General features: G+C 36.8%; 2 protein-coding genes across 2 annotated transcripts; both read left to right on the top strand.

The window, feature by feature from the left end:
- Positions 1-203: 203 nt before the first annotated feature.
- LOC129687544 (olfactory receptor 8G1-like) lies at positions 204-3,008 on the top strand. Its single transcript, XM_055622008.1, has 2 exons — positions 204-213; positions 2,071-3,008. Exons 1-2 carry the CDS (start codon positions 204-206, stop codon positions 3,006-3,008), a joined length of 948 nt encoding a protein of 315 aa, XP_055477983.1.
- Positions 3,009-13,624: 10,616 nt separating this feature from the next.
- Positions 13,625-14,560, top strand: LOC129687625 (olfactory receptor 146-like). The gene has a single exon (XM_055622095.1). The coding sequence runs from the start codon at positions 13,625-13,627 to the stop codon at positions 14,558-14,560; it is 936 nt and encodes a 311-aa protein (XP_055478070.1).
- Positions 14,561-24,533: the final 9,973 nt, after the last annotated feature.

Here is a 24,533-nt window from a genome sequence, read left to right as displayed (position 1 = left end):
GAAGCTCTATCCCTCAGTGCTAGCTAGTGGCTATCAATAGTATCTGGGAGAGAAGCAGATACATCTTGAGTTGTAAACTCATTGGTGAGCTCTTCCCACTCCAGTGGATAGTTCAGAGCCATGGCCATACACATGGCTTCGGTGGAGACCTAAACAGAAAAAAACAAAACAACACCAGAATGTGGAAAAAAAAATTTATATAGATGATGGGGAGTAGTTATAGGAATAGAAAGTGAGAAGAGTGACAGCATGTTTTCACATGTGTGAAAACGGATGAGAGCAAGTTTAATAAATAAAAAGCTCTAATAACGTCATGTAAAAACATGATTTCTAAAAATGTATGGAAATAAAAATGTCTGTAAAGAAAGGCTGTGACCATCACTGGAGAGTTTGGGATAGTTAAGCCAACGTTTTCAGCTGTTCAGGAACAATGCTTTCAGATTGTCAGTCACTTTTACTCATTCATATTCACTCCAAGTATTCAGATTTTCAAGCCCCAACATAGCTTTCATTTTATAATTTAATTTAAAAGTTTATTTGATAATTTTATATGTGAGTACTATATTTACATTACATTATTTTCACCCACTTCTCTTCCATCCAACTCCTCCCCTGCCCCAACTCTCTCAAATTCCCTCTGAGATATATAAACACACATATATAAAACATATATGTATATTTAAACATACATATCCCTCTGAGACCATTTGTTGCTGATATAGATGCAGAGCTAAACACTGGGATTGATGAACCTATTAGATAGTTTAACTCCAGAGGAGACTTAGTCTCACTCTCTGCTCAACCATTAATTGCTTGAAATTTTGATCTATGAATAAAGCTTTATGAGATTTCCTCCAACTCAGTTGGCATATCAATTGGTATTGTCATTGTGCTGGTCAAACACAATTTGATATTTTATGGGTGTAGCTTCTCTGTCATTATACAAGATAATGTCTCAAACAGACTTTCTGATCTTCTGGTTCTTATAATCTTTTCATCCACCCTTTGTTATGTGCTCTGAGCCTTAGGTGTAGATGTCATGTAATAGATACATCAATCGGGACTGAGAAACTCACAGATAGTTATTTGCATTTTGACCAGTTTTGATTTCTATAATGGTCTCTAACTGTGACAAAGACTGTTTGATGAGAGTGGAGAATCAATCCTACCTGCAGATGCAAAAATAAGTATTTTAAGTACAATTAGAAATTATACTGGTTTAAGAAAGTGGGAGTAGTAGGTGCTCCTCTAGAGTCTGTGACTTCACTGGGCATGAATAGTAGATTATACTACCCGACCTACTGTGGAGCATGTCTTAAGTCCAGTTAGATACCAGTTGGTTACCACTAAGATTTTAGTGTCACTGTTGCACTCTTGAGGACATCTTGCCATGCTTGCAATTGTTGTAATCATAGGGTTTCTAGCTGGCTGGGACTATTGATTACTTTTCTCCTTTGGTAGATTCTGTATCACCTTAGGATATTATGAGATGTAGTCCTCATAGAGGAGATGCAAGCTTCAAGTCAAGATATTGGTGTGAAGCTATTGAAATGATCAAAGTGCTCAGGGTAGCATTTTTCGTAGCATGCATTCTGAATTTTAAGAAAATAATGACAGTTAAATATTAAATTAAGAAAGTTTATCTTAAACTTATTAAATTTAACAATTTAAAAGCCTTTACTTTAAAATCAAAAACAAAAGAGAGAAACAGAGAGAGAGAAAGAGAGAGAGAGAGAGAGGAAGGAGGAGAAGGAAGAGATGAACATGAAGAGGAGGAGGAGAAGAAGGAGGAGGAAAGTGGATCTCTGAGGTCAGCCTGGTCTACAGAGTGAGTTCCTAAGGCTAAGGCTACACAGAGAAACCCTATCTTGATAAAACAAAACAAAACAAAACAAGAGAGTTTATTTATGTAAGTTTCTGTAGGTTTAACCACTATAAAGAGACTTAAGTTTTACATAACTAAAAGTCATGTGCATGTAAAATTCTTCTTAAATTAAACAATAATGGTCACTGTAAAAGACATATATTTCTCTCTTCTTTGAGCAGACATTTGAGCAGAGGATATGGCAGCAGGAAACTATTGCACATTGCCTGAATTCATCCTGACAGGGCTCTCAAGGAATCCAGAACTCCAGATGCCTCTCTTTCTCCTCTTCCTAGGAATCTATGTGGTCACCGTGGTGGGAAATTTGGGCATGATCACACTGATTGGACTCAGTTCCCACCTGCACACACCCATGTACTATTTTCTCAGCAGTCTGTCCTTCATTGACCTCTGCCATTCCACAGTTATCACTCCTAAAATGCTTGTGAACTTTGTGACAGAGAAGAACATCATCTCCTACACTGGATGCATGACTCAGCTCTATTTCTTTCTCATTTTTGCCATTGCAGAGTGTCACATGCTGGCTGCAATGGCATATGACCGCTATGTTGCCATCTGTAACCCCTTGCTTTACAATGTAACCATGTCCTATCAGATTTACGTTTCCCTGATTTCAGGTGTGTATATTATTGGTGTGGTTTGTGCATCAGCTCACACAGGCCTCATGCTCAGAATACGGTTTTGTAACTTAGATGTGATCAACCACTACTTTTGTGATCTTCTTCCCCTCCTAAAGCTTGCTCACTCCAGTACTTATGCTAATGAATTGCTGGTTCTGTGTTTTGGTACATTTAACATCATTGTCCCAACCTTGACTATTATCACTTCTTACATCTTCATCATTGCCACCATCGTGCAGATTCGTTCTATTGAAGGCAGGTCCAAAGCCTTCAGTACCTGCAGCTCCCACATCTCGGCTGTTGCTATCTTCTTTGGGTCTGCTGCATTCATGTACCTGCAGCCATCATCAGTCAGCTCCATGGACCAAGGAAAAGTCTCCTCTGTGTTCTATACCATTGTTGTGCCCATGCTTAACCCCTTGATCTACAGTCTAAGGAATAAGGATGTCAGTATTGCCCTGAAGAAAGTTCTAGAAAGAAATCATTTATGCAAACTGAACTAATATGAGATTTATTTATTAAAATAGAGTCATCAACTGATACATCACTTGAGTTGATCTTATTTATTTTAATTTATTTGTTAATATTTTTATTATTTTTTATTTATTTTACATCCTTATTGTAGTCCCATTCCTCCTTCTCTCCCAGTCTTACCCTTTCTCACTTCCTCTCCCCCTTTCCTCAGAAAAGGTAAGCTCCCTTTACCATCCACCCCAGTTCAAGTTGCATCAGGACTAAACTTGTCTCCTTCCCCTGTGGCGTGGCAGAGCAGTCCTGCCTGGAGGAAATGATCAAGAGGCTGGCAAGTGAGTTCCTGTCCAATGAAGTCTCCACTTCCCTTACTAGTGAACCCATATGAAACCTAAGCTGCCCATCTGCTACATCTTTATAGGGAGTCTAGATACAGTTCCTGCAATGTCATTGGTTGATGCTTCAGTCTCAGCAAGCCCATCGGGGTCCTGGTTAGCTGGCTTTGTTGTTCTTCTTGTGGAGCTCCTGTCACCTCCAGGTCCTTTTCTCTTTCCTCCCACTTTTCCATAAGACTCCCTACACATAGCCCAACATTTTGGCTTGGTATCTGTTTTGAGGCCCTGCTGGGTAGAATCTCTCAGAGGACAATCTGTCAGGCTCCTGTCTACAAACTTAGCAGAGTATACTTAATAGTGTCAGGAGTTGGCACTCTCTGATAAGGTGAATACTACTCACCTATAAAAAACAAAGCAATCAAGAATTTTGCAGGCAAATGGATGGAACTATATCTAAAGAAGATAAGTAACATAGAGGAACCATGGGAGGATGCAAAAAAATTTGTTAATATTTTAATAATTTATTCAGATATTTTTGTTTTATCTCATGTAATCATCTAATCCTATTTTCTCCAAAACACTAGTCATATAGAGTTTCATCATAGAGACAAAAGTAAAACCAGGCTGAGGATGGCATCAACCTATTTACCGTAAGTCAACCACATCAACCGTATATCTTTTTGACTGTACAGTTGGTTAAAAAATCTCCTTTCCATTTTCAATGTTAAGGACACATTTCTAGAGGTCTTGCTACTGCTGTCCTTCAATGTGGAAGAAAATGAAACTTAGAAATATTATGTTTGTGATTTCTAGTTTTGAAAATGCCTGGAAAAGTCCACTTACTAGCCTATTTATTCTTCAGAGGATCTTAATTACCTTCCTTTTTAGTATATTACTTTAAATTCCTAACTGTAATTTTACATTTCTGTTAAAGACAATTGTATATATTGAGTCTGTGCCTAATCCAGTGTGCTTGTGGTTTATCCATTAATTATTTAATTTTTAATTCCATATTTTAGCCAAAGTGATTGTGACTAAGATGTACAAGTAGAATTTTCTGTTCTTATAACTTCTTGCTCTCCAGGTCCTAGAATAATTTTTAAGGGTTATTAAATCCTTAATAGTTTTCTTACTCCTCTTATGAATTACTTAAGGGAAATATCTGACACTCATACTGTCTTAACTGTCGACAGTTTGTGATCATTCCAAGGAAGTACATTTTTTACTTAATGTAACTGAGTACATTTTGTAAATCAGATTCTTTAAGGTTTAGTGTTATGCATGCTTTAAGGATATGTTAAATACTAATGACATTCTGACCTATTTTACATTTGGATTTAAAAGTGAGATAATATATAAATAACTGATTTCAAGTTCATTAAATCTCATTTATAAAGAAACCCTTGAAGCAATGATTTTCAAGAAATCTTGTTAAAGACCACAGCCATTTGAGAACAGGAAACCTCAGCTGAGAAAATGTCCCCACAACATTGGCCTGTGAGAAAGGCTGTGGTGCACTTTTTTTTGATTGATAATTGATGTGAGAGGGCTCAGTTGCCGGTAGTGACAACCCTGGGCTGGTGGTCCTAGATCTTAAAAGAAAGCAGGCTGAGCATGTCCTGGGGAGCAAGCCGGTAAGCAGCACTCCTCCATGGCTTTTGCATTAGCTCCTGCCTCCCAGTTCCTGTTTTAAGTTCCTACCCTGACTTTCCTTCATTGCTGGATTTTAAGCTGTATAATATGATGAATCCTTTCTTTGCCAAGAAAAAACAATAAAAGAAACCTTGTGAAAAGTCAAAAGTAATTAAACTTAACAATTTTTATTTCAGCAATGATTTTTTTAAATGACCACATATAAAAAAAAAAAAGAAATTGAAACTAACCCATTCTACTAAATGCCCGCTCTATCCCTGTGACTAAATGCTATGGCATATTTACACTCGGATGTATTCCCTGTACATCAAAGACCACTTTTTCACAATAAAAACAAACAGACACAAACCCGAATCATAGATCCAGGGTTTAAAGAAGAAAAAAGAAATTCTGTGTAATAGTGTTAATTGGAACAAAAACAAGCCCCTTGTACTACTGAAAATTATCCATATCAAAAGTGGACCATAATTTCACCTATGATGACATCAGAAAAAGTGGTACATAATCATTTTATATATTTATATATGATGTAAATAACATATATGTAAATGTATATTTACATATATATGTGTATATATAAAATACAATGGAAAAATACCATATCATTAGGCACAATAACCTGACTAGCCAGGAGAGATGTTTCGTGGTGTTTATTTGTTTGTTTGTTTATCTATTTATCTATGTAGGGTAAGGCTGGGTGAATTCTATGATTATTTTCCAATTAGTATACAACTTTAACTTACAGGTTTTTGATCCTCCATATTTAAACCTCCAAATCCTGGAGGTTTGTCCAGGACTTTACATGAAGGGCAGAGAGGTAAGTGGAGTGATAGACAGCTATGTAGCATTGTCTCCTGGGCACTCTAAAATTATGCCATGTGTCAAATTGAGCACATTAAATGGTTGGACCTCACTATCGGAGAATCTTCTTAATCCTTCATGATCCTGAAACTAAGGCGATTCTACTGTTTATCTTTGGTGCCTGAATAAAAAGAACACATTCAATTCTAATGTTATATATAAGTATATTTGTATATAAATTAATATGTATTGATAAAAACAAATAAAAATTAAAATGTAAAACAAGAATCCAACATATCTTAAATGCAGAACATGTAGAACACTTAAATAAAGCTATGATACATCCAAAATTATTACTTGCTAGGTTTAAATTTTTTTTAATTTAAATTTATTTTTTATAATTTATTCACTTTACATCCCAACTGTAGCCCCCTCCCTCCTCTCCTCCTGGTCCCAAAAATTCTTTCAACTATAGTTTATATAATATTTTTAGGATTGATCAGATTAGTTTATTTAGTCTTAGAAAACACTTTGATAATTTGAAACTTTACAGTGTTCTGATTTCTAACTATTTAGTCATGAAATAACTCATGTGTTTCTGTAGTACCAGTGGAGCCCCCATCCCCTTCATTGAGACCTTTCTATTGTTTTCCTGGCATTCTTAAACTAGGAGCAAAGCAAGGCAGTTTTGATTCTTGGAGAATTTGTTCATAACATTCATGTGATGTGCCAGGCAATGACTATATTTAGTATTTAAACAATGTTAAACATATAATCAATATGATATAATTCATCAGGAAAGTCACTGTTCCTCTAAAACCTGATTACTCCTCTGTGGTTGATAACTGTTGTGTCAGTCAAAGGCTTCTAAAAAATGTGCAGAATCTCACACACCACCCATACCTGCTGGATCAGAGTAAGTATTTTAACACGGACTTTTGGTGATCCACAAACTCAAAATCTTTATTAGGTTTGAGAGTTTAGAAATGACAGGGATCCATTGTGTAAATATACCACAATTTCTGTATCCATTTCTCCGTTGAGGGCTAGCTGGGTTGTTTCCAGCTTCTGGCTATTACGAATAAAGCTGCTATGAACATGGTTGAGCAAATGTTCTTGCTGTATACTTGAACATATTTTGGATTTATGCCTAGGAGTGACATAGCTGGATCTTAAGATCACACTATTCCTAATTATCTGAGAAAGCACCAGATTGATTTCCAAAGTGGTTGTACAAGTTTAAAACAAGGAAATGATGAAATTGCAGGCAAACGGTGGGAACTAGAAAAGATCATCCTGAGTGAGGTATCCCAAAAGTAGAAAGACACACATGGTATATACTCACTTATAAGTGGATATTAGAAATATAATATAGAATAAACACACTAAAATCTGTACACCTAAAGAAGGTAAGCAAGAAAGAGGATCCTGGATAAGATGATCAATCCTCACTCAGAGAGGCAAATGGGACAGACATTGGAAGAGGGAGAAAACAGGGAACAGGACAGGAGCCTATCACAGAGGGCCTCTGAAAGACTCTACCCAGGAGGGTATTAAGGCAGATGCTGAGACTCATAGCCAAGCTTTGGGCAGAGTGCAGAGAATCTTGTGAAAGAAGGCGGAGATATAAAGACCTGGAGGGGACAGGACCTCCACAAAGAGAGCAAAAGACCCAAGAAATCTGGGCACAGGGGTCTTTTCTGAGACTAATACTCCAACCAAGGACCATGCATAGAGATACCCTAGAACCCCTGCATAGATGTAGCCCATGACAGCTAAGTATCCAAGTGTGTTCCCTAGAAAGGGGAACAGGGACTGTCTCTGACATGAACTCAGTGGTTGTCTCTTTAATCACCTCCCCCTGAGGGGGGAGCAGCCTTACCAGGCCACAGAGGAAGACAATGCAGCCAGTCCTGATGAGACCTGCAGGGCAGGGTCAGATGGAAGGTGATGAGGACCTCCCCTATCAGTGGACTTGGGAAGGGCATGGGAGGAGAAAAGGGAGGGGGATAGAAGTGGGAGGGGATGAGGAAGGGGCTATCGCTGGCATACAAAATGAATAAATTATAATTAATAAATAATTTAATTTAAAAAAATTTTTAAAATAAATGATAAGAATCCTTTTGAGAAACAAGGTGGCAGTTGGGGAGTTACACTGATAATTGCTTATTTTTCTTGAGAGATGTTTCTCAAATAATGATATTCCCTAGAGAATATTTATTTCCTAACATACGGTATCTGAAGAAATTAAAAGCAGGACAGATCTTCACAACTGCTCTGGTTTGTGCAAGGGTGAAACTGAAAATGCAGAAGCTGACTTGAGATTCAGACCAAACTCAAAGATACTGTTGCCTTTAAGGATCAAGCCTTGCTTTCTCAATACTAATTCTGGGTGCCTGCTTTTCCCAATGCCCAGGATCAGCGCCATTTACAAACAGCAAATAAAACTTGATATTGATAATTTCAGCAGAAGTAAGGTGAGTGTGTTTGTGTCATATGCTCGCACTTGTCATTTAGGACTTTAAGGTCTGGAGCAATTATTGTTGGAAGTCAGGCCGAAGTAATTGAATATTCCCATTCACTCATCTAATTCATCACTTATTCCTGAGAGTGCCTTTAAAAACCTGCAGTGTGACAAACATGCAGAACTGAGGAGATAAGCAAATAAGTCCAACTTGTCATTTAGTTAGTAGTTTAGTTTACAGCCCAAGGACATCTGTGGTTTAGAAATTAAAACATCTTTAGTGCCTTTTAGGTCCATTACAAGATTTTGGAAGCTGACTTCATGTGAACCACAGTTTTAGATGGGATATTAAGGGAAATACATATTTACCAGATAACAATGAAAAAGGGCTCAGTGACACTCTTTCAAGTAGAATGAACAGCAATCTAAAAAGTAGATGATTGTCATATAGTCTAGGAACTGAAGGAGCTAACTGTGTCTGTCACAGCAGAAAAGGGTTTCATGCATGAAGAATTTAGCAGAATCAATGTAAGTAAACCTTTGTAATTTTACCAAAGAAATTAAGGGAATCTTTTTTTTTTCCAAATCTTTGAAAGTGGACTATCATTAGATTTAAGGCTCAGTATAATCTGTGAACAATAATGAAAAAGCAAACTACCATAATATTACCTTATGATTATTAAAAGATGCATTTTTTATGCTTTCAAATATCATAAGTTGTCTTGCAGCACGTAAGCTGTATACTAATTATATCACCTTCAAATGTTTTCCAAACATCTTTCAGCCTCTGTATTTTTTTGTCTTGCCATTGTTCTGTCTTTATTTAGAACATCCATCCATTTTCTGAAATATGTTATAATAGCTTTAAATTAGTGCCTGTTAACTTCATGGAAGAAACGGAAGCACCAGCAGGCCCTTTCGCTGGGGCATAGGTGTGGTAAATGGTGATCACTAAGAGGCCCCTTGGCTCAGCCATCAAGCAGCATTGTGAGCTCTTGGCTGTATTCCGGTTCAGGAGTATCTGACCTGAGAAGACACAGCAGATATCCTTTAGGGAATCACTGAATAAAATGCCTTACAATAATCTAAAATAACATACTATAATTTGTTATATTTTAAGATTTGTATTTTCATGAAATTGTCTGAATTTCTCTTTCTCCTTGAATTTCTTTGTTTCATTGAGTTGAAAGTATCTCTTTAGTTTTTCATATGAATTGGACTTAATCTACATATGCTTAAGGAACCCTTGCATAAACTGCTGTTTGTAGTTAAATGAATTCCACAATGACTGTAAAGAACCCATTTCCTTTTCCCCATTATTTCTGCAAGGATATTATGAGAGACTGTGACTCCTGCTGGGATGAGATCAATGCTTTCTATCATCTATCTTCCTTGGCAGAAATACTAGTTTGATATAAAATTTCCATAACTGAGGCAAGCTGAATGCAAGGATTGTAAGCATGAATTACTAATCCTACATGCTGATGCATGAGACTCAAAGGAGAAAACTACATACAGTGCATAAGGGATAGCACACTATTATATCAATGCTGTGCAGCTAGCCATCAATATTTGTGACATTTTTGAGTATCAACGTCTTAATTCTCTATCATGTTAGGATAAACAGATATTTTCCAAAAATTATAAAACTGGAACATAAATTTCTCAGTGACCCATTCAGGAGTTAGTCATTTTATGAGGTGTTCATTATTTGTTAAGATGTTATACATAGGAATTAGATTATTCTAACTGGTAAATAAGTTTCAGAGACTTATTACCTTTGTAGGGATGAGTCCCCTAATTTATGGCTGGGGTTAATCCCTTCTCATATTAATACTAGGTAGACTCTTCTTTCTTTGGAGATGATTCAAAAGTTATGCATTGCATGGATTTTGTTAGATTTATTCCCAGTAATTAGATTATTTTCTGTTGCTGTTTTATACAGTGCTATTTAAAAAATGTTTCATACTTTATTCACTTTATATTCTGATTATAGCCTCCTCCCACTTCTCTTCCCAGCTGCATCCTGTCTCTCTTTCCCCCTATCCACAGAAAGTGGGAGTCCTCCTCCCCTACCACCTGACCCCAGCTTACCAAGTGTCATCCAGATTTCCTGCATCCTCTTCCTCTGTGGCCTGGGGGAAGTGATCAAAGAGCAGGCAACAGAGTCCATGCCAGAGACAGATCCTGTTCCCTTACTAGGGAACCCACATGGAGACTAAGCTGCCTATTACCTACATCTGAGCAGGGGGTCTAGGTCCTCTCCATGTATGGTACTTGCTTGGTTGGTGCATCAGTCTCTGCAGGCCACCCTGGGCACAGATTTGTTGGCTTTCTTGGTCTCCTTGTGGAGATCCTGTCCCCTCCAGGTCCTCTATGACCCCTACCCTTCCATAAGACTTCCTGCACTCTGTCCAAAATTTGCCTGTGAGTCTCAGCATCTGCTTTGATTCTTTCCTGAGTGGAGTCTTTCAAAAGATATCTATGATAGGCTCCCATCCTGTTCCCTCTCTTCAACTGCTTCAGGTGTCTATTCTATTTGCCCTTCTGAATATGAATTAAGCATCATTCTTACGGTCCAATGTGATCTTAATACATTTATAGCTTTCAAAATTGTTTTAACAGTAGAAGTAACTGATGACAAAGAACATCATTATTTGCAATACTCGCTAAAATAAATCTTGCAACATGCTACTATCAATAAGAGGATGTGTAATAAAAGTAGTTTATTAGATATGAAGTGATTTATTCCTGCTTTGTGAGAGTCAGCCCAAAATTTGAACAATGAAAAGCATAAAAAGAAAATTCACATATTCTATGGGGAAATTTGGATAACTTAATATCTATTATAACTGTTTAAAACTCACCATCAATAGGCAACATTAATAAGAGATCAGTGAATTGTGAATAAGTATTTATAATTATGTGATTTAAGATTTATTGAAAATGTTAAGAAAAAGTAAATAAGCTTTGTTCTATAATAAAATTCTCTGAAAAATTTAATAATTTTTGGCAAGTATGTTCAATAAACATATTGAATTGAAAATAAGTTATGTTTAAGTGAAAAGAAAGTATGTCAATATATAAATAATTCACTTGCATATGATCCATGAAACAAATTTTGAAATATTTAATACTGAATTCAATAATAATGTAATGTATTTAAACTAGCAAGACTTAATTAACATGAAGCTTAGTGGGGAATTAACAGTGTAAAGGTTTGCATTACTGAATAATCCAAAATTAAAGCATTACTTAAATTTTATACTTAAAAAAGTTATAAAGAAATCAGAAAGTCATTTCCACAACACATATAAAGAGAAATAATTAATCTATTAATATTATTTTAAAGAAAATAAATACATAAATCCCTATCAGTGAAAATATTTTAAATTCCTTAATAAAATTGATAAACATGGTTCAAAATCAAAGCAGAAGAATTTTAGTTTATTGGCTACAGTAATGAAGTGCAGTCCATTAATTCTATCTATCTATCTATCTATCTATCTATCTATCTATCTATCTATCTATCTATCTATCTATCATCTATCTATCTATCTATCTATCTATCATCTATCTATCTATTCATTCATTCATTACAATTTATTCGCTTTCTGTCCCTGCTTTAGCCCCTTCCCTGGTCTCCTCCCAGGTCCACCCACTGTTCTTTTTCTCCCTCTATGGCCTTTTCCTAGTCCCTTAATAGGGGAGGACCTTTTCTCCTTCTACCTGACCCTAGCCTATCAGTTCTCAAAAAGCTGGCTACATCATCTTCCTCTGTGACCTGGCAAGGCTGCACCCCAAGGGGGAGGTAATCAAAGAACCAGCTACTGAGTTCATGCCAGAGACAGCCCCTGCTTCCTTACTAAGTTATCCACGTGGAAACTGAGCAGCCTATGGGCTTCCTCTGAACAGGGTGCTTAGGTCCTCTCCATACATGGTTCTTGGTCAGAGTATCAGTCTCTGCAGGCATAAGCTCCCCCCTACCCCAGGCCCAGGAGTTTTGGCTCTGTTATTCTCCTTGTGGAGCTCTTGTCCCTTCCAGGTCTTTCTGTCTCCTCCTTCTTCCATTAGATTCCCTGCACTCTGCTCAAAGTTTGGCTATGAGTCTTAGGTATCTCTTTTGATACCCAACTGGATAGAGTCTTTCAGAGATCCTCTGTGGAAGGCTACTGTCCTGTTCCTTGTCTTCCTCTACTTCAGATGTCTATCCTGTTTGCCCTTCTGAGTGAGGATTAAGCATCTAGGGTCTTCCTTGTTGTTTAGCTTCTTTAGGATTATAGATTTTAGAATGTTTATCCTATATAATATGGCTAATATCTACTTATAAGTGAGTATAAGTCTTGCGTGTCTTTCTACTTCTCGGTAACCTCAGTCAGGATGATTTTTTTCTACTTCCCACCATTGGCCTGCAAATTTCATTGCTGAGTAGTATTACACTGTGTAAGTGTACCACACTTTCTGTATTCATTCCTCCTTTGAGGGATGTCTAGGATGTTTCCAGATTCTGCTTATTACAAATAAAGCTGCTATGGACATAGTTGAGCAAATGTATTTATTGAATGGTGAGGCATCTTTTGGATATATGCCTAGAAGTGGTATATTTGGATCTTAAGGTAGCACTATTCCTAATTTTCTGAGAAAACACCAGATTGATTTCCAAAGTGATTGTACAAGGTTACATTCCCATCAGCAATGGATGAGGGTTCCCCTTTCCCCACATCCTCTCCAGCATGCATCATCCTTTGAGTTTTAATATTAGCCCTTCCTATGGGTGTGAGGTGAAATCTCAGGGTTGTTTTGATTTGCATTTCCTGAATGACTAAGGATGCTGAACATTTCTTTAAGTGTTTCTCTGCCATTCGATATTCCTCTACTGAGAATTCTCTCTTTAGCTCTTTATCACATTGTTCAATTTGATTACTTGTTTGTTAGTAATTGTCGTTTGCTTAACAATTACTTGGTCATAGTTAAAAAAAAAGATCAATTGATAAGCCTCTGCCATTTATGAGTTAGATGGAATTATTCTCTTAAAAAGAGTCTAAAGTCATGATTCAAATCAGCCACTTTACTTGCCCAAATGTGTCTTTTAGTAAATGATGTGGTTTAGAAATAGTATTTAAAAGTACTACATTCAAAGGTTTGACATGTTGAAATAGAAAATTAAGAATAAAATGTTTTAAACATTACGAACATAAATAAAATGTTTTCTATGCAATATCATTACTTTTACAATTCAATTTTAGAAAATACTAAAATGAGACAACATCCGCATAGTGGAGGTGGTATAAAGGGAAGTGATGATATACAGTTAGGGGGTTCCTGCTTCCAAAAGAAGAGCAACCATGTCCCTCAAAAGACCATATATTTTTCTTTCAGAATCTGAACAGAGACAATGGAAAAAGTCAATCACTCCACAGTGGTCAAGTTCTTTCTTGCTGGGTTAACAGACCAACCAGAGCTGCAGCTGCCCCTGTTCTTCCTCTTCCTTGGAATCTACCTGTTTACAGTGCTGGGCAACCTGGGCATGATCATCCTGATCCTGCTCAGCTCATACCTTCACACCCCCATGTACTTCTTCCTCAGCAGCCTGTCCTTCATTGACCTCTGTCAATCTACTGTCATTATCCCAAAAATGCTGGTGAACTTTGTGATGGAGAAGAATGACATCTCCTACCCTGAGTGCATGACTCAACTTTACTTCTTTCTCCTTTTTGCTATTTCGGAATGTTACATGCTGGCTGCAATGGCCTATGATCGCTATGCTGCCATCTGTCGCCCCTTGCTCTACAGTATGACCATGTCTCAACATTCCTGCCTTTCACTTGTTTTAGGAGTTTATATTATAGGTGTAGTTTGTGCATCAGCTCATGTAGGATGTATGTTCAGGATTCATTTCTGCAGACTTGATTTGATCAACCATTATTTCTGTGACCTTATTTCTGTCCTTAAACTCTCCTGCTCCAGTGTTTTTGTGAACGAGTTGATGATTCTAATATTTAGTGGTATTAATATCCTGGCCCCAACCCTGACTATCCTCAGTTCTTATGCATTCATCATTATCAGCATCCTGCGCATTAAATCCATTGAGGGCAGAACCAAAGCCTTCAGCACCTGCAGCTCCCACATCTCAGCTGTTGCTGTCTTTTATGGTTCTGCTGCATTTATGTATTTGAACCCATCATCTTCCAGCTCCGTGGATGAAGAAAAAGTGTCTTCCATATTTTACACCATCATTGTGCCCATGCTCAACCCTCTGATCTACAGCCTGAGGAACAAGGATGTCAATAATGCCCTGAAGAAAATTATAGAGAGAAGATCATTCCTGTGAAAAATATTTCATTAGATGTTAATCTAGGGCTACTACATAGTATGAATTAAATGTTTTATTTTAGTCATTTATGAGAGATTCTGTGACATTATTTCTTAATATTATTTTGCCTAATATTCTATCTCAAAGTTTCTCTTTGGGGTTGCTGCCATATTCTTAATATCTGGAATGAATTTGCTACCACCAGGACTTGATAATTTTCTTCATATTTATTTTCCCATGATATAGGCAGATGACATCTAATATGTAACCAACATATTGTTGCTTATTAACCATTCTTTATTTCAGCATTCAGCATTTTCTGGGATGGAAAGATATTCATATTCTTGGATTGGTAGGATTAACATAGTGAAAATGGCTATCCTACCAAAACCAATCTATGTATTCAATGCAATTCCCATCAAAATACTAACACATTTTTTTACAGAGCTCAAAAGAACAATTCTCAATTTCATACGGAAAAACAAAAACAAAAACAAAACCCAGAATAGCTAAAACAATCCTGTACAATAAAAGATCTTCTGGAGTTATTTCCATCCCAGGTTTCAAGCTATACTATAGAGCAACAGTAATAAAAACAGCATGTACTGGCACAAAAACAGACTGGTGGACCATTGTAATAGAATTGAAGACACAGAAATAAACACACACAACTGTGGAAACAATTTTTGACAAAGAAGCCAAAACCATACAATGGAAAACAAAACAGCATCTTCAACAAATGGTGGTGGTCTAACTGGATGTCTACATGTAGAAAAATGTCAATAGATACATATTTATTACCATGCACAAAACTAAAGTACAAGTGGAATAAAGACTTTAACATATTATTAGTTATATTTTATTAACTCTGTATCCCAGCTGTATCCCTCACCCTCATTTCCTCCCAAACCCTCCCTCCCTCATCTCCTCCCTGCCCCTTTCCAAATCCACTGATTGGGGAGGGCCTCTTCCCCTTTCATCTGACCCTGTTTTATCAGGTATCTTCAGGACTGGCTGCAAAGTCCTCCTCCGTGACTTCCCCTTCTCCCTTGGGGGGGGGGGGAGGTTAAAGAGCCTGCCATTATGTTCCTGTCAAAAATAGTCCCTGTTCCCCTTACTATGGGAAACCAATTGGTTTCTGAGCTACCATGGGCTTCATCAGAGCAGAGTTTCTAGGTTATATCCATACATGGTCCTTGGTAGAGAGTCAGTCTCAGAAAAGACCCCTGTGCCCAGATATATTTGGTCCTTGTGGAGCTCCTATTCTTTCCACGTCAAACTAACTTCCCCTTCTTTCATATAATTCCCTGCACTCTGCCAAAGGGTTGGTTATGTGTCTTAGTATCTGCTTTGATACACTGCTACGTAGAATCTTTCAGAGACCCTCTATGGTAGTCCCCTGTCCTGTTCCGTGTTTTTTCCTACTTCCAATGCCCATCCCATTTGTCTTTCTAAGTGAGGATTGATCATCTTACCCCGGGTCTTCAGATGTAGCCCATGGAAGCTCAGCGTCCAAGTGGGTACCCTAGAAGGGGAACAGAGACTATCTCTGACATGAAATCAGTGGCAGGCTCTTTGACCACCCACCCCTGAGGGGGTAGCAGCCTTGCCAGGTCACTGATGAGGACAATGCAGCCAGTCCCGATGAGACCCGATAAGCTAGGGTCAGACGGAAAGGAAAAAGGACCTCTCTATCAGTGGACTTGGGGAGGGTCATGGGAGGAGATGAGGGAGGGTGGGATTGGGAAGTAATGAAGGAAGGGGCTACACCTGGGATACAAAGTGAATAAACTAAAAATTAAAAATAAAAAAGTAAAAAAAAAAAAAAAAAAACATAACTCAAGTGATAATGCAGGCTGGAGAAGTTGTGGAGAAAGAGGAACCCTCTTCCATTGCTGGTGGGAATGTAACCTTGTACAAGAATTTGGAAATCAATCTGGGACTTTCTCAGAAAACTAGAAATAGTGCTACCTCAAGATCAAGCTAACCCACTCATAGGCATATTCCCCAAATATGTCCCACCATTCAATAAGGACATTTTCTCAACTATGTTCATAGCAGCTTTATTTTCAATAGCCAGAATCTGGAAACAACATAGATGTTCCTCAAAAGAGGAATTGATAAAGAAAGTGTAATACATTTACATAATGGAATACTCAGCAATTAAAAACAAGGAAATCACGAAATTTGCAAGCAAATGGTGGGAACTAGAAAAGGTCATCCTGAGTGAGGAAACCCAAAAGCAGAAAGAAACATATGGTATATACTCGCTTATAAGTGGATATTAGCCATATACTATAAGACAAACATACTAAAATCTATAGCCCTAAAGAAGCTTAACAACAAGGAGGACTCTAATCCTCATTCAGAAGGGCAAACAGGACAGACATCAGAAGTAGGAGAAGACAAGGAACAGGACAGGAGTCTTCCACAGAGGACCTCTGAAAAACTCTACCCACTAGGGCATTGAAGGAGATACTGAGACTCATAGCCAAACTCTGGGCAGAGTGTTGGAATCCTTATGGAAGAAGAGGGAGATAGAAATACCTGGATGAGATAGGAACTCCACAAGGAGAACAACAGAACCAAAATACCTGGGCCCAAGGGGGGCCTGCAGACACAGATATTCCAACTAAAGACCATGCATGGAGAGAATCTCATCCCTCTGTTCAAAGGAAGCCCATAGGCTGCTCAGTTTCCAAGTGGATTCCCTAGTAAGAGGGCTGCAGGGGGGGATACAAAGTGAATAAATTATAATAAATAAATATATAAATAAAATTAAAATAGAAAAATATTTTTAACTGCAGAGTAGTATTCCATTATGTAAATGTACCATAAGATCTGTATCCATTCCTCAGTTGAGGGACATCTGGGTTGTTTCCAGGTTCTGGCTATTACAAATAAAACTGCTACAAACACGGTTGAATGAATGTCCTTGTTGTGTACTTGAGCATATTTTGGATATATGCCTAGGGGTGGTATAGCTGGATCTTGAGGTAACACTGTTTCTAATTTTCTAAGAAAGCACCAGATTGATTTCCAAACTGGTTGTACAAGTTCACATTCCCACCAGCAATGGAGGAAGGTTCCCTTTTCTCCACATCCTCTCCAGCATGTGTTGTCAGTTGAGTTTTTGATCTTAGCCATTCGGATGGGTGTAAGGTGAAATCTCAGGGTCGTTTTGATTTGCATTTTTCTGATGACTAAAGACATTGAGCATGTCTTTAAGTGTTTCTCTGTCATTCAATATTCCCCTATTGTCAATTCTCTGTTTAGCTCTGTATCTAGTTTTTAATTGGATTACTCGAATTGTTGGTATTTAATTTTTGAGTTCTTTATATATTCTAGATAGTATCCCTCCCTACTCAGCAATTAAAAACAAGAAAATCATGAAATTTGCAGGCAAGTTGTGGGAACTAGAAAAGATCATCCTGAGGTATCCTAGAAACAGAAAGACACACATGGTATATACCCACTTAAAAGTGAATATTAGACATACAATATAGGATGAACATACTAAAATCTGTACACTTAAAGAAGCTAAGCAAGAAGGAGGACCCTGGGTAAGATGATCAATCCTCATTCAGAAAGACAAACGGGATATACATCAGAAGAGGGAGAAAACAGGGAACAGGGCAGGAGCTACAACAGAGGGCCTCTGAAAGACTATACTGCAGGGTATCAAAGCAGATGCTGAGACTCATAGTCAAATCTGGGCAGAATGCAGGGTACCTTATAAAAGAAGGAAGAGATTTAAGACCTGGAGGGGACAGGAGTTCCACAAGGAGAACAAGAGAAGCAAAAACACTGGGCACAGGGTTCTTTTCTGAGACTGATACTCCAAACAAGGACCATGCATAGAGATAACTAGAAGCCCTGATACAGATGTAGCCTATGGCAACTCAGTTTCCAAGTGGGTACCCTAATAAGGGGAACAGGGGCTGTCTCTGACATGAACTCTGTGGCTGCTCTTTGATCAACACCCCCTTAGGTGGAAGCATCCCTACCAGGCCACAGAGGAAGACAATGCAGCCAGTTCTGATGAGACCTGATAAGCTAGGGTCAGATGGAAGGGAATGAGGACCTCACCTATCAGTGGATGTGGGGAGGGACAAGGGAGGAGAAGAAGGAGGGCAGGATAGGGAGGGGTGAGGGAGGGCTTTACTGCTGGGATACAAAGTAAATAATTTGTAATAAATAAAAATGAAATGATAAAATATTTTTTAAAAGAACATAGCAAGGTCATTTTCTTGAGTTTACTTGAAATAGGGGAGGGAAATATGGCAGAAGAGGGAGGGAAGGTGGGACCAGGAGAAGATGAGGGAGGGGGATACAATTGGGATGTAAAATGAATTAATTATGAAAAATAAATTTAAGTAAATAAAATCTAGCAAGAAATTTTAGGAAGAGAAACAAGACATACAGAAAGGAAATAATCTATGTGAGGTGGCACACATAAACAAAAGAAAATTTCCTAAATCTAAGGAAGAAAGTGGTCATCAAGGAGCAAGAGGAATATGGAAAACTAAATAGAGAGAATCATAAAGTACTCAGCCTTGTAATATAATATTAAAATACTAACAATAGAGAACAAAGAAAAAATATTGAATGCCACAAGAAAGACCAGATCACACATAAAGGTAGATCCATCTGTACACCAGCTCTCTTATTTTTTTTTATTTTTTATAATTTATTCACTTTACATCCCAATTGTAACCCCTTCTCTCATCTCCTCCTGGTCCCACCTCCCATCCCTCTTCCATCCTATCCCCTTCTTCTAATTCTCAGCCTATCAAGTCTCATTAGGAATGCCTACATCTTCTTTCTCTTGGCCTAGGAATGCCTCCCCTACTAGGGTGAAATGATCAAAGAGGGGCAACAGAGTCCATGTCAGAGACAGCCATTGTTCCCCTTACTAGGGAACCCACATGGAGAGTGAGCTGCTTATCAGCTATATCTGAGCAAAGGGTCTAGGTCTACGTGATCACCTCTTTATATGATTAAAAGGCCTTTACCATAATCAAACATGTCTTCATGAGAAAAGTTATAGAAAAGCTAAGAATACAAGATATACATGCCAACATAATAAAAAATAATAAACAAGCCTACAGTCAACATTATGTTAAATGGAAAATTTCAAAAATCATGACTAAGACAAGAATATCCATTCTGATCACTACTGTTAAATATAAAGCTTGCCATCTTAGCTAAAGTAATAACACATGTGTAGACGTAAACAGGATAGAGTTAGGAGAGGAAGAAATCAAAGCATCCTCAGTTGTAGACAAAATGATTTTACATATAAGAAAGCCAACAGAAAACACATACAGCTGATAGAATACTTATCCAAGTATAAGGATACAAAATTAATACACCAAGGTCAGAAGAATATCTATATATAAATATAAAAATATTGGAAAGACTGCTATTCATAATAATGTCTAATAATAAAATATTTTGGAATAAATCTAAGGAAATTAAAGATTTGTTAAATGCAACTTTGTGACACAAAAGTGAAAAACAAAAACAAAGAATATACCAAAGGCTGAAGACCTTCCACATTCTGTGTTAGCAGGATTATATTGTGAAAATGGCATCCTACCAAAAACAGTCAACAGATGCAATATAATCTCTCTCTTCATCAAAACTGAAAAAATAGTGTTAAACGTTATCAGGAGTCACAAATACCCATGATATCTAAAACAACTTTGAACAATAAACAAGGGGGCGGAAGCTGGAGGTATTGGAGGCATTGCAATCCAGATTTCAAGTTGGGTATGATGTTTTATAGCAGCAAGAGAAGTCCTAACTAAGAATTACTATCAAGACTTTGATGGTAAGAACTTTCATTGCTGAAGGTACCACATGGAGTCACAGGGCATAGAAAAGTCACGTTGGTACCAACCTGGAAGCATCAAACCTTTTGGCCAGCTTTCATAATGCTAAAGGGTTCTATTCATTCTACTGCAGTAGAAAAATCAGCCGTCTTGCTTAGTTGATTGGTTTCCCTATAAAAGCTTTGTCCAATGTTGCATTAGTGGCAAAAATATTATGCGAGTAACGAATAATTGGATTTTTTGCCTTTTCTACAAGATAAAGGTCATTCCCCATACCATTAACTGAGTCTCAAACCCATGGCTGGGCACATAATAACCCCTAGAGATGAACCTAGTACTAATCACAAAATTAACATAGTGTTAGAAATTGAAAGATGAATTAGTCTTGTGTATTTCTATAATTTATTTGTTTATACACACATACTCATAACTTAAACATTGCTATTACAATTATTTTTGAGCAAAATGTTATCTGTTAGATCAATTAAGAATATGAAGTATGCTTATTAATTCTTTGGGAGTTTTATATAATGCACCCTAATCACATCCTCTACCCAAAAGTATACTATAGGACAAGCTACATAATGTCCATATGGAAGACAATATCAAAAACATGTCATTCAACTGTTTATGTATCTTAAGTAAAATAAAATACAAACCGTGCCATGTTCTGCACATGATTTTTAATTTATGTGTTCTGGAATAACGATTATTTTTCTAAACTTGAAAAAAAAGAACATGAATTATAGAGGTTGGAGAGGTGGTGCAGTGGATGACAGTCATTACTGCTGGGCTCTGAGAGAAGACTGAAATGTAAGAGACTGGGTGAACAACCTCCTGAGAACAGACTTTGTCAAAGAAATAAGGGTCTTTCTATTTTCCCCTTCTTCTGTAAGATTCCCAGCACTCTGCCCAAAGTTTGGCTATGAGTCTCAGCATCTGCTTCAATACCCTGCTGGGTAGTCTTTCAGAAACCCTCTGTGGAAGGCTCCTGTCCTATCCACTGTCTTTTCCTACTTCAGATTTTATCCTGTTTTCCCTTCTGAGTGAGGATTAAGCATCTTGCCTAGGGTCCTCCTTGTTGTTTAGCTGCTTTAGAACTATGTATTTTAGTATGTTTATCCTATATTATATGTCTAATATCAACTTATAAGTGAGTAAAAACCATGTGTGTCTCTTGGCTTCTGGGTTACCTCACACAATATGATTTTTTCTAGTTCCCACAATTTGCCTGCAAATTTCATGACTTCATTTTTTTTTTGTCTCTCAATTTTTTTTTATAATTTATTCACTTTACATCCTGATTGTAGCCCCCTCCCTCATCTCCTCCCAGTCCTACCCTCCCTCCCTTTTCCCCCTATTCCCCTTCCCTATTTCTCAGAAAGAGGAAGTCCTCTTTCCTTACTATCTGACTCCAGCCTAACAAGTCTCGTCTTCTTCCTCTGTGGCCTGGAAATGACCTCTCCCCCCACTAGTGGGAAGTGATCAAAGAGCAGGCAACAGAGTCTATGTCAGGGATAGCCCCTGCTTCTCTTACTACTGAACTCACATAAAAACTGAGCTGTCCATAGGCTATATCTGAACAGGAGGTTTAGGTTCTTTTCCTAAAATCCAGCTACACCATTCCTGGGCAGATATCCAAAATATGCTCAACCAAACAACAAGAACGTTTGCTCAGCTGTGTTCATAGCAGCTTTGTTCATAATAGTCAAAATCTGGAAAAAACCCAGATGTCCCTCAACCAAAGAATGGATACAAAAATTGTGGTCTATTTACACAATGGAATACTACTCAACAATTAAAAACAAGGAAATCATGAAATTTGTGGCAAATGGATGGAACTAGAAGAGATCAATCTGAGTGAGGAAACCGAGAATCAGAAAGACACACATGGTATATACTCATTTCTAAGTGGATTTTCTTGTCATTTCTATTTACAAAACTCTATTGTTTTAACCTTGATGAAGAATGTAGTAAAACTTAAGTCTAATTGGTCCCTCAGGGCTACCAATGACTAAATTATGAAAACTCCCAAGGGCATCTGAGAGAAATGATTGAGGGAGTAATAAAGGTATTCAGGACTCCATAGCATGCACATGCCATGAACATCATTGTACGAACACCAAATCACAGACCCGGAGGCTCGAAGACCCTGAACTCCTTTAAGTAACAAAGAAGATGTCTTGAGTTATCTTTACAGTTCTGTAGAAAATCCCATGTTGCATAAAGTGGGGATTATCTCCAGTTCTTGAAAGGATTGGGTTGGACAACATCAGCTAAAAGCATCATAGTAAGTTCAAGGTCAGCCTGAGTTGGCAAGACACTATCTCAGAAAACCCAGGGCCTGGGATATAGCTCAGTAATAGACACTGACCTAGCAAGCTTAGACACTGGATGTAATTCTCAGCACTGGGAAGAAATCCACCTGGCAGAAAAAAAAAAAAAAAGTGTTTTTTTTCTTTTCTCTAATGATACTTTACTACTTATTCACTGAATAAACAGCTTCTAAAAACAGCAAGCTTCTAAATTCTCAGTTATTTAAAAATGTTTTATCTTTTGAAAAATGGTTTTAATGAAGAATAGTATAGGAGTATTTTCTAAGATGCAGGATTTAATATGAGAATGAATTATCTTTGCTCTCTCATAAGCAGGGTGATCTATATTCTGTGGCATTTGTTTTTCTCATTTTAGATTTTAAGCTAAAAATTACAAGTGCATAATAATGTCCCCTTTTAACTGAATTTGAATATCTTTATGTTATGATGTTGCATATTTGCCTATAATTTAGGCAACAGTTTTGCTGAAAGTGTGTTCAAATCAGTTGTTTGTCTTTCTTGAGCTAGAGAAATTATCTGCCTATTTTTTATTTGCATTAAAAATTACAGATACAATTTCCTGTTGGGTATACAATTTGTAAACATTTCTCAAAGTGAGGTAAGTTTTTATTCTTTTGTAAGGAAATATTACAGAATTTTGAACTTATCACCTTTTAATTTTAATCAATTTTAGACTTAGGTTTCCAAAATAATGTAATTTACAATTTTTCAGTACCCAGAATATCTTGATGACAACATATATCTTGTTACATAATTCATTACCTTTATTTATTGTCAGTACATTAACCCTATTACAATCATTACTGCCTACTGACCCAATTTTATTTTTCCTTGTTTGTCATCTGATGAACTACTGTAAGATCAAAGAACTCCAGAAATCTCTTATTGCATTTTACTGGTTTTTCTGTTTAGTCCTCTGCTGGCCTTAACTTCGAGGTATTTGTTTGCTGTCTTTCATGATCTCAACATAAAAAATTTAAATTTTCAGGCTGTTTAGTTTGTTTTATTTGAAAACAAAATCATGAATTGTAACTGCGATGTCTGAAACTAATGTCCCCAAAATATAAAGCAATTTTCATTCAAAAATTACAAATGATATCTAAGTATATTTTTGAATAAGTTGTTACCTACAATAATTGACTTCTAATTTTTTTATAAATACTCTTTTATTCCAGAATTAATATTGAAAAGACTATTTTGGGCTTCTTTTTTGTGCAGTTTGACAAAAATAAATTATAATCGTTTTTGCATTCTCTATTTGGCCTTGCTGAAGAATGTTCCTACCTTAACCAGTGCACATAAACTCAATAATGCAATGCTTAAGTAAGTGTTAAAATTGCTAGTTTGAGCTTTAATACTTCTTTTTTTTGTATATGAAAAAGAGAAGTAATTAATTGTATTTAATGAGAATAAAAATGAAGAAAAATTGCTTCTCTATTAATATCCCCTGTTTTAGTGCAAACTGTAGAATTAGCTTGCTATAAAATAAAACTCTAATATGTTCAAAATTGGTTATATAGTTTAGTTTGAAAACAAAATTTTTTTCTAGAAAATTAACTTTTACAGTCCAGGAAAGTACTATTTTTCCTCCAACAATAAAAGGTTTTTTTTTTTGTTTGTTTGTTTTGTTTTTCTGAAAAAAAATTCTGCAAAATTTTGTTTAAAATATATCTTCCCCTTGTTCTATTTTAAATTTATGGGATTATTTTTCATTATTTGTTGTTACTCACACACATATATGAATACATATATATATATATATGTATTCATATATATATATATATATATATATATATATATATATATATATATATATAT

This window comes from Psammomys obesus, unplaced genomic scaffold (assembly GCF_907164565.1).
Source record: "Psammomys obesus unplaced genomic scaffold, mPsaObe1.curated_primary_1811, whole genome shotgun sequence".
In the NCBI taxonomy this organism is placed as follows: domain Eukaryota; kingdom Metazoa; phylum Chordata; class Mammalia; order Rodentia; family Muridae; genus Psammomys; species Psammomys obesus.
Note: the sequence above shows the minus strand (reverse complement) of the source record. Positions and strands in the feature narration are given on the sequence as shown.

Bases quoted from the DNA above. Each gene is read 5' to 3' on its own strand.
- LOC129687625 (XM_055622095.1), top strand. From the start codon at position 13,625: ATGGAAAAAGTCAATCACTCCACAGTGGTCAAGTTCTTTCTTGCTGGG.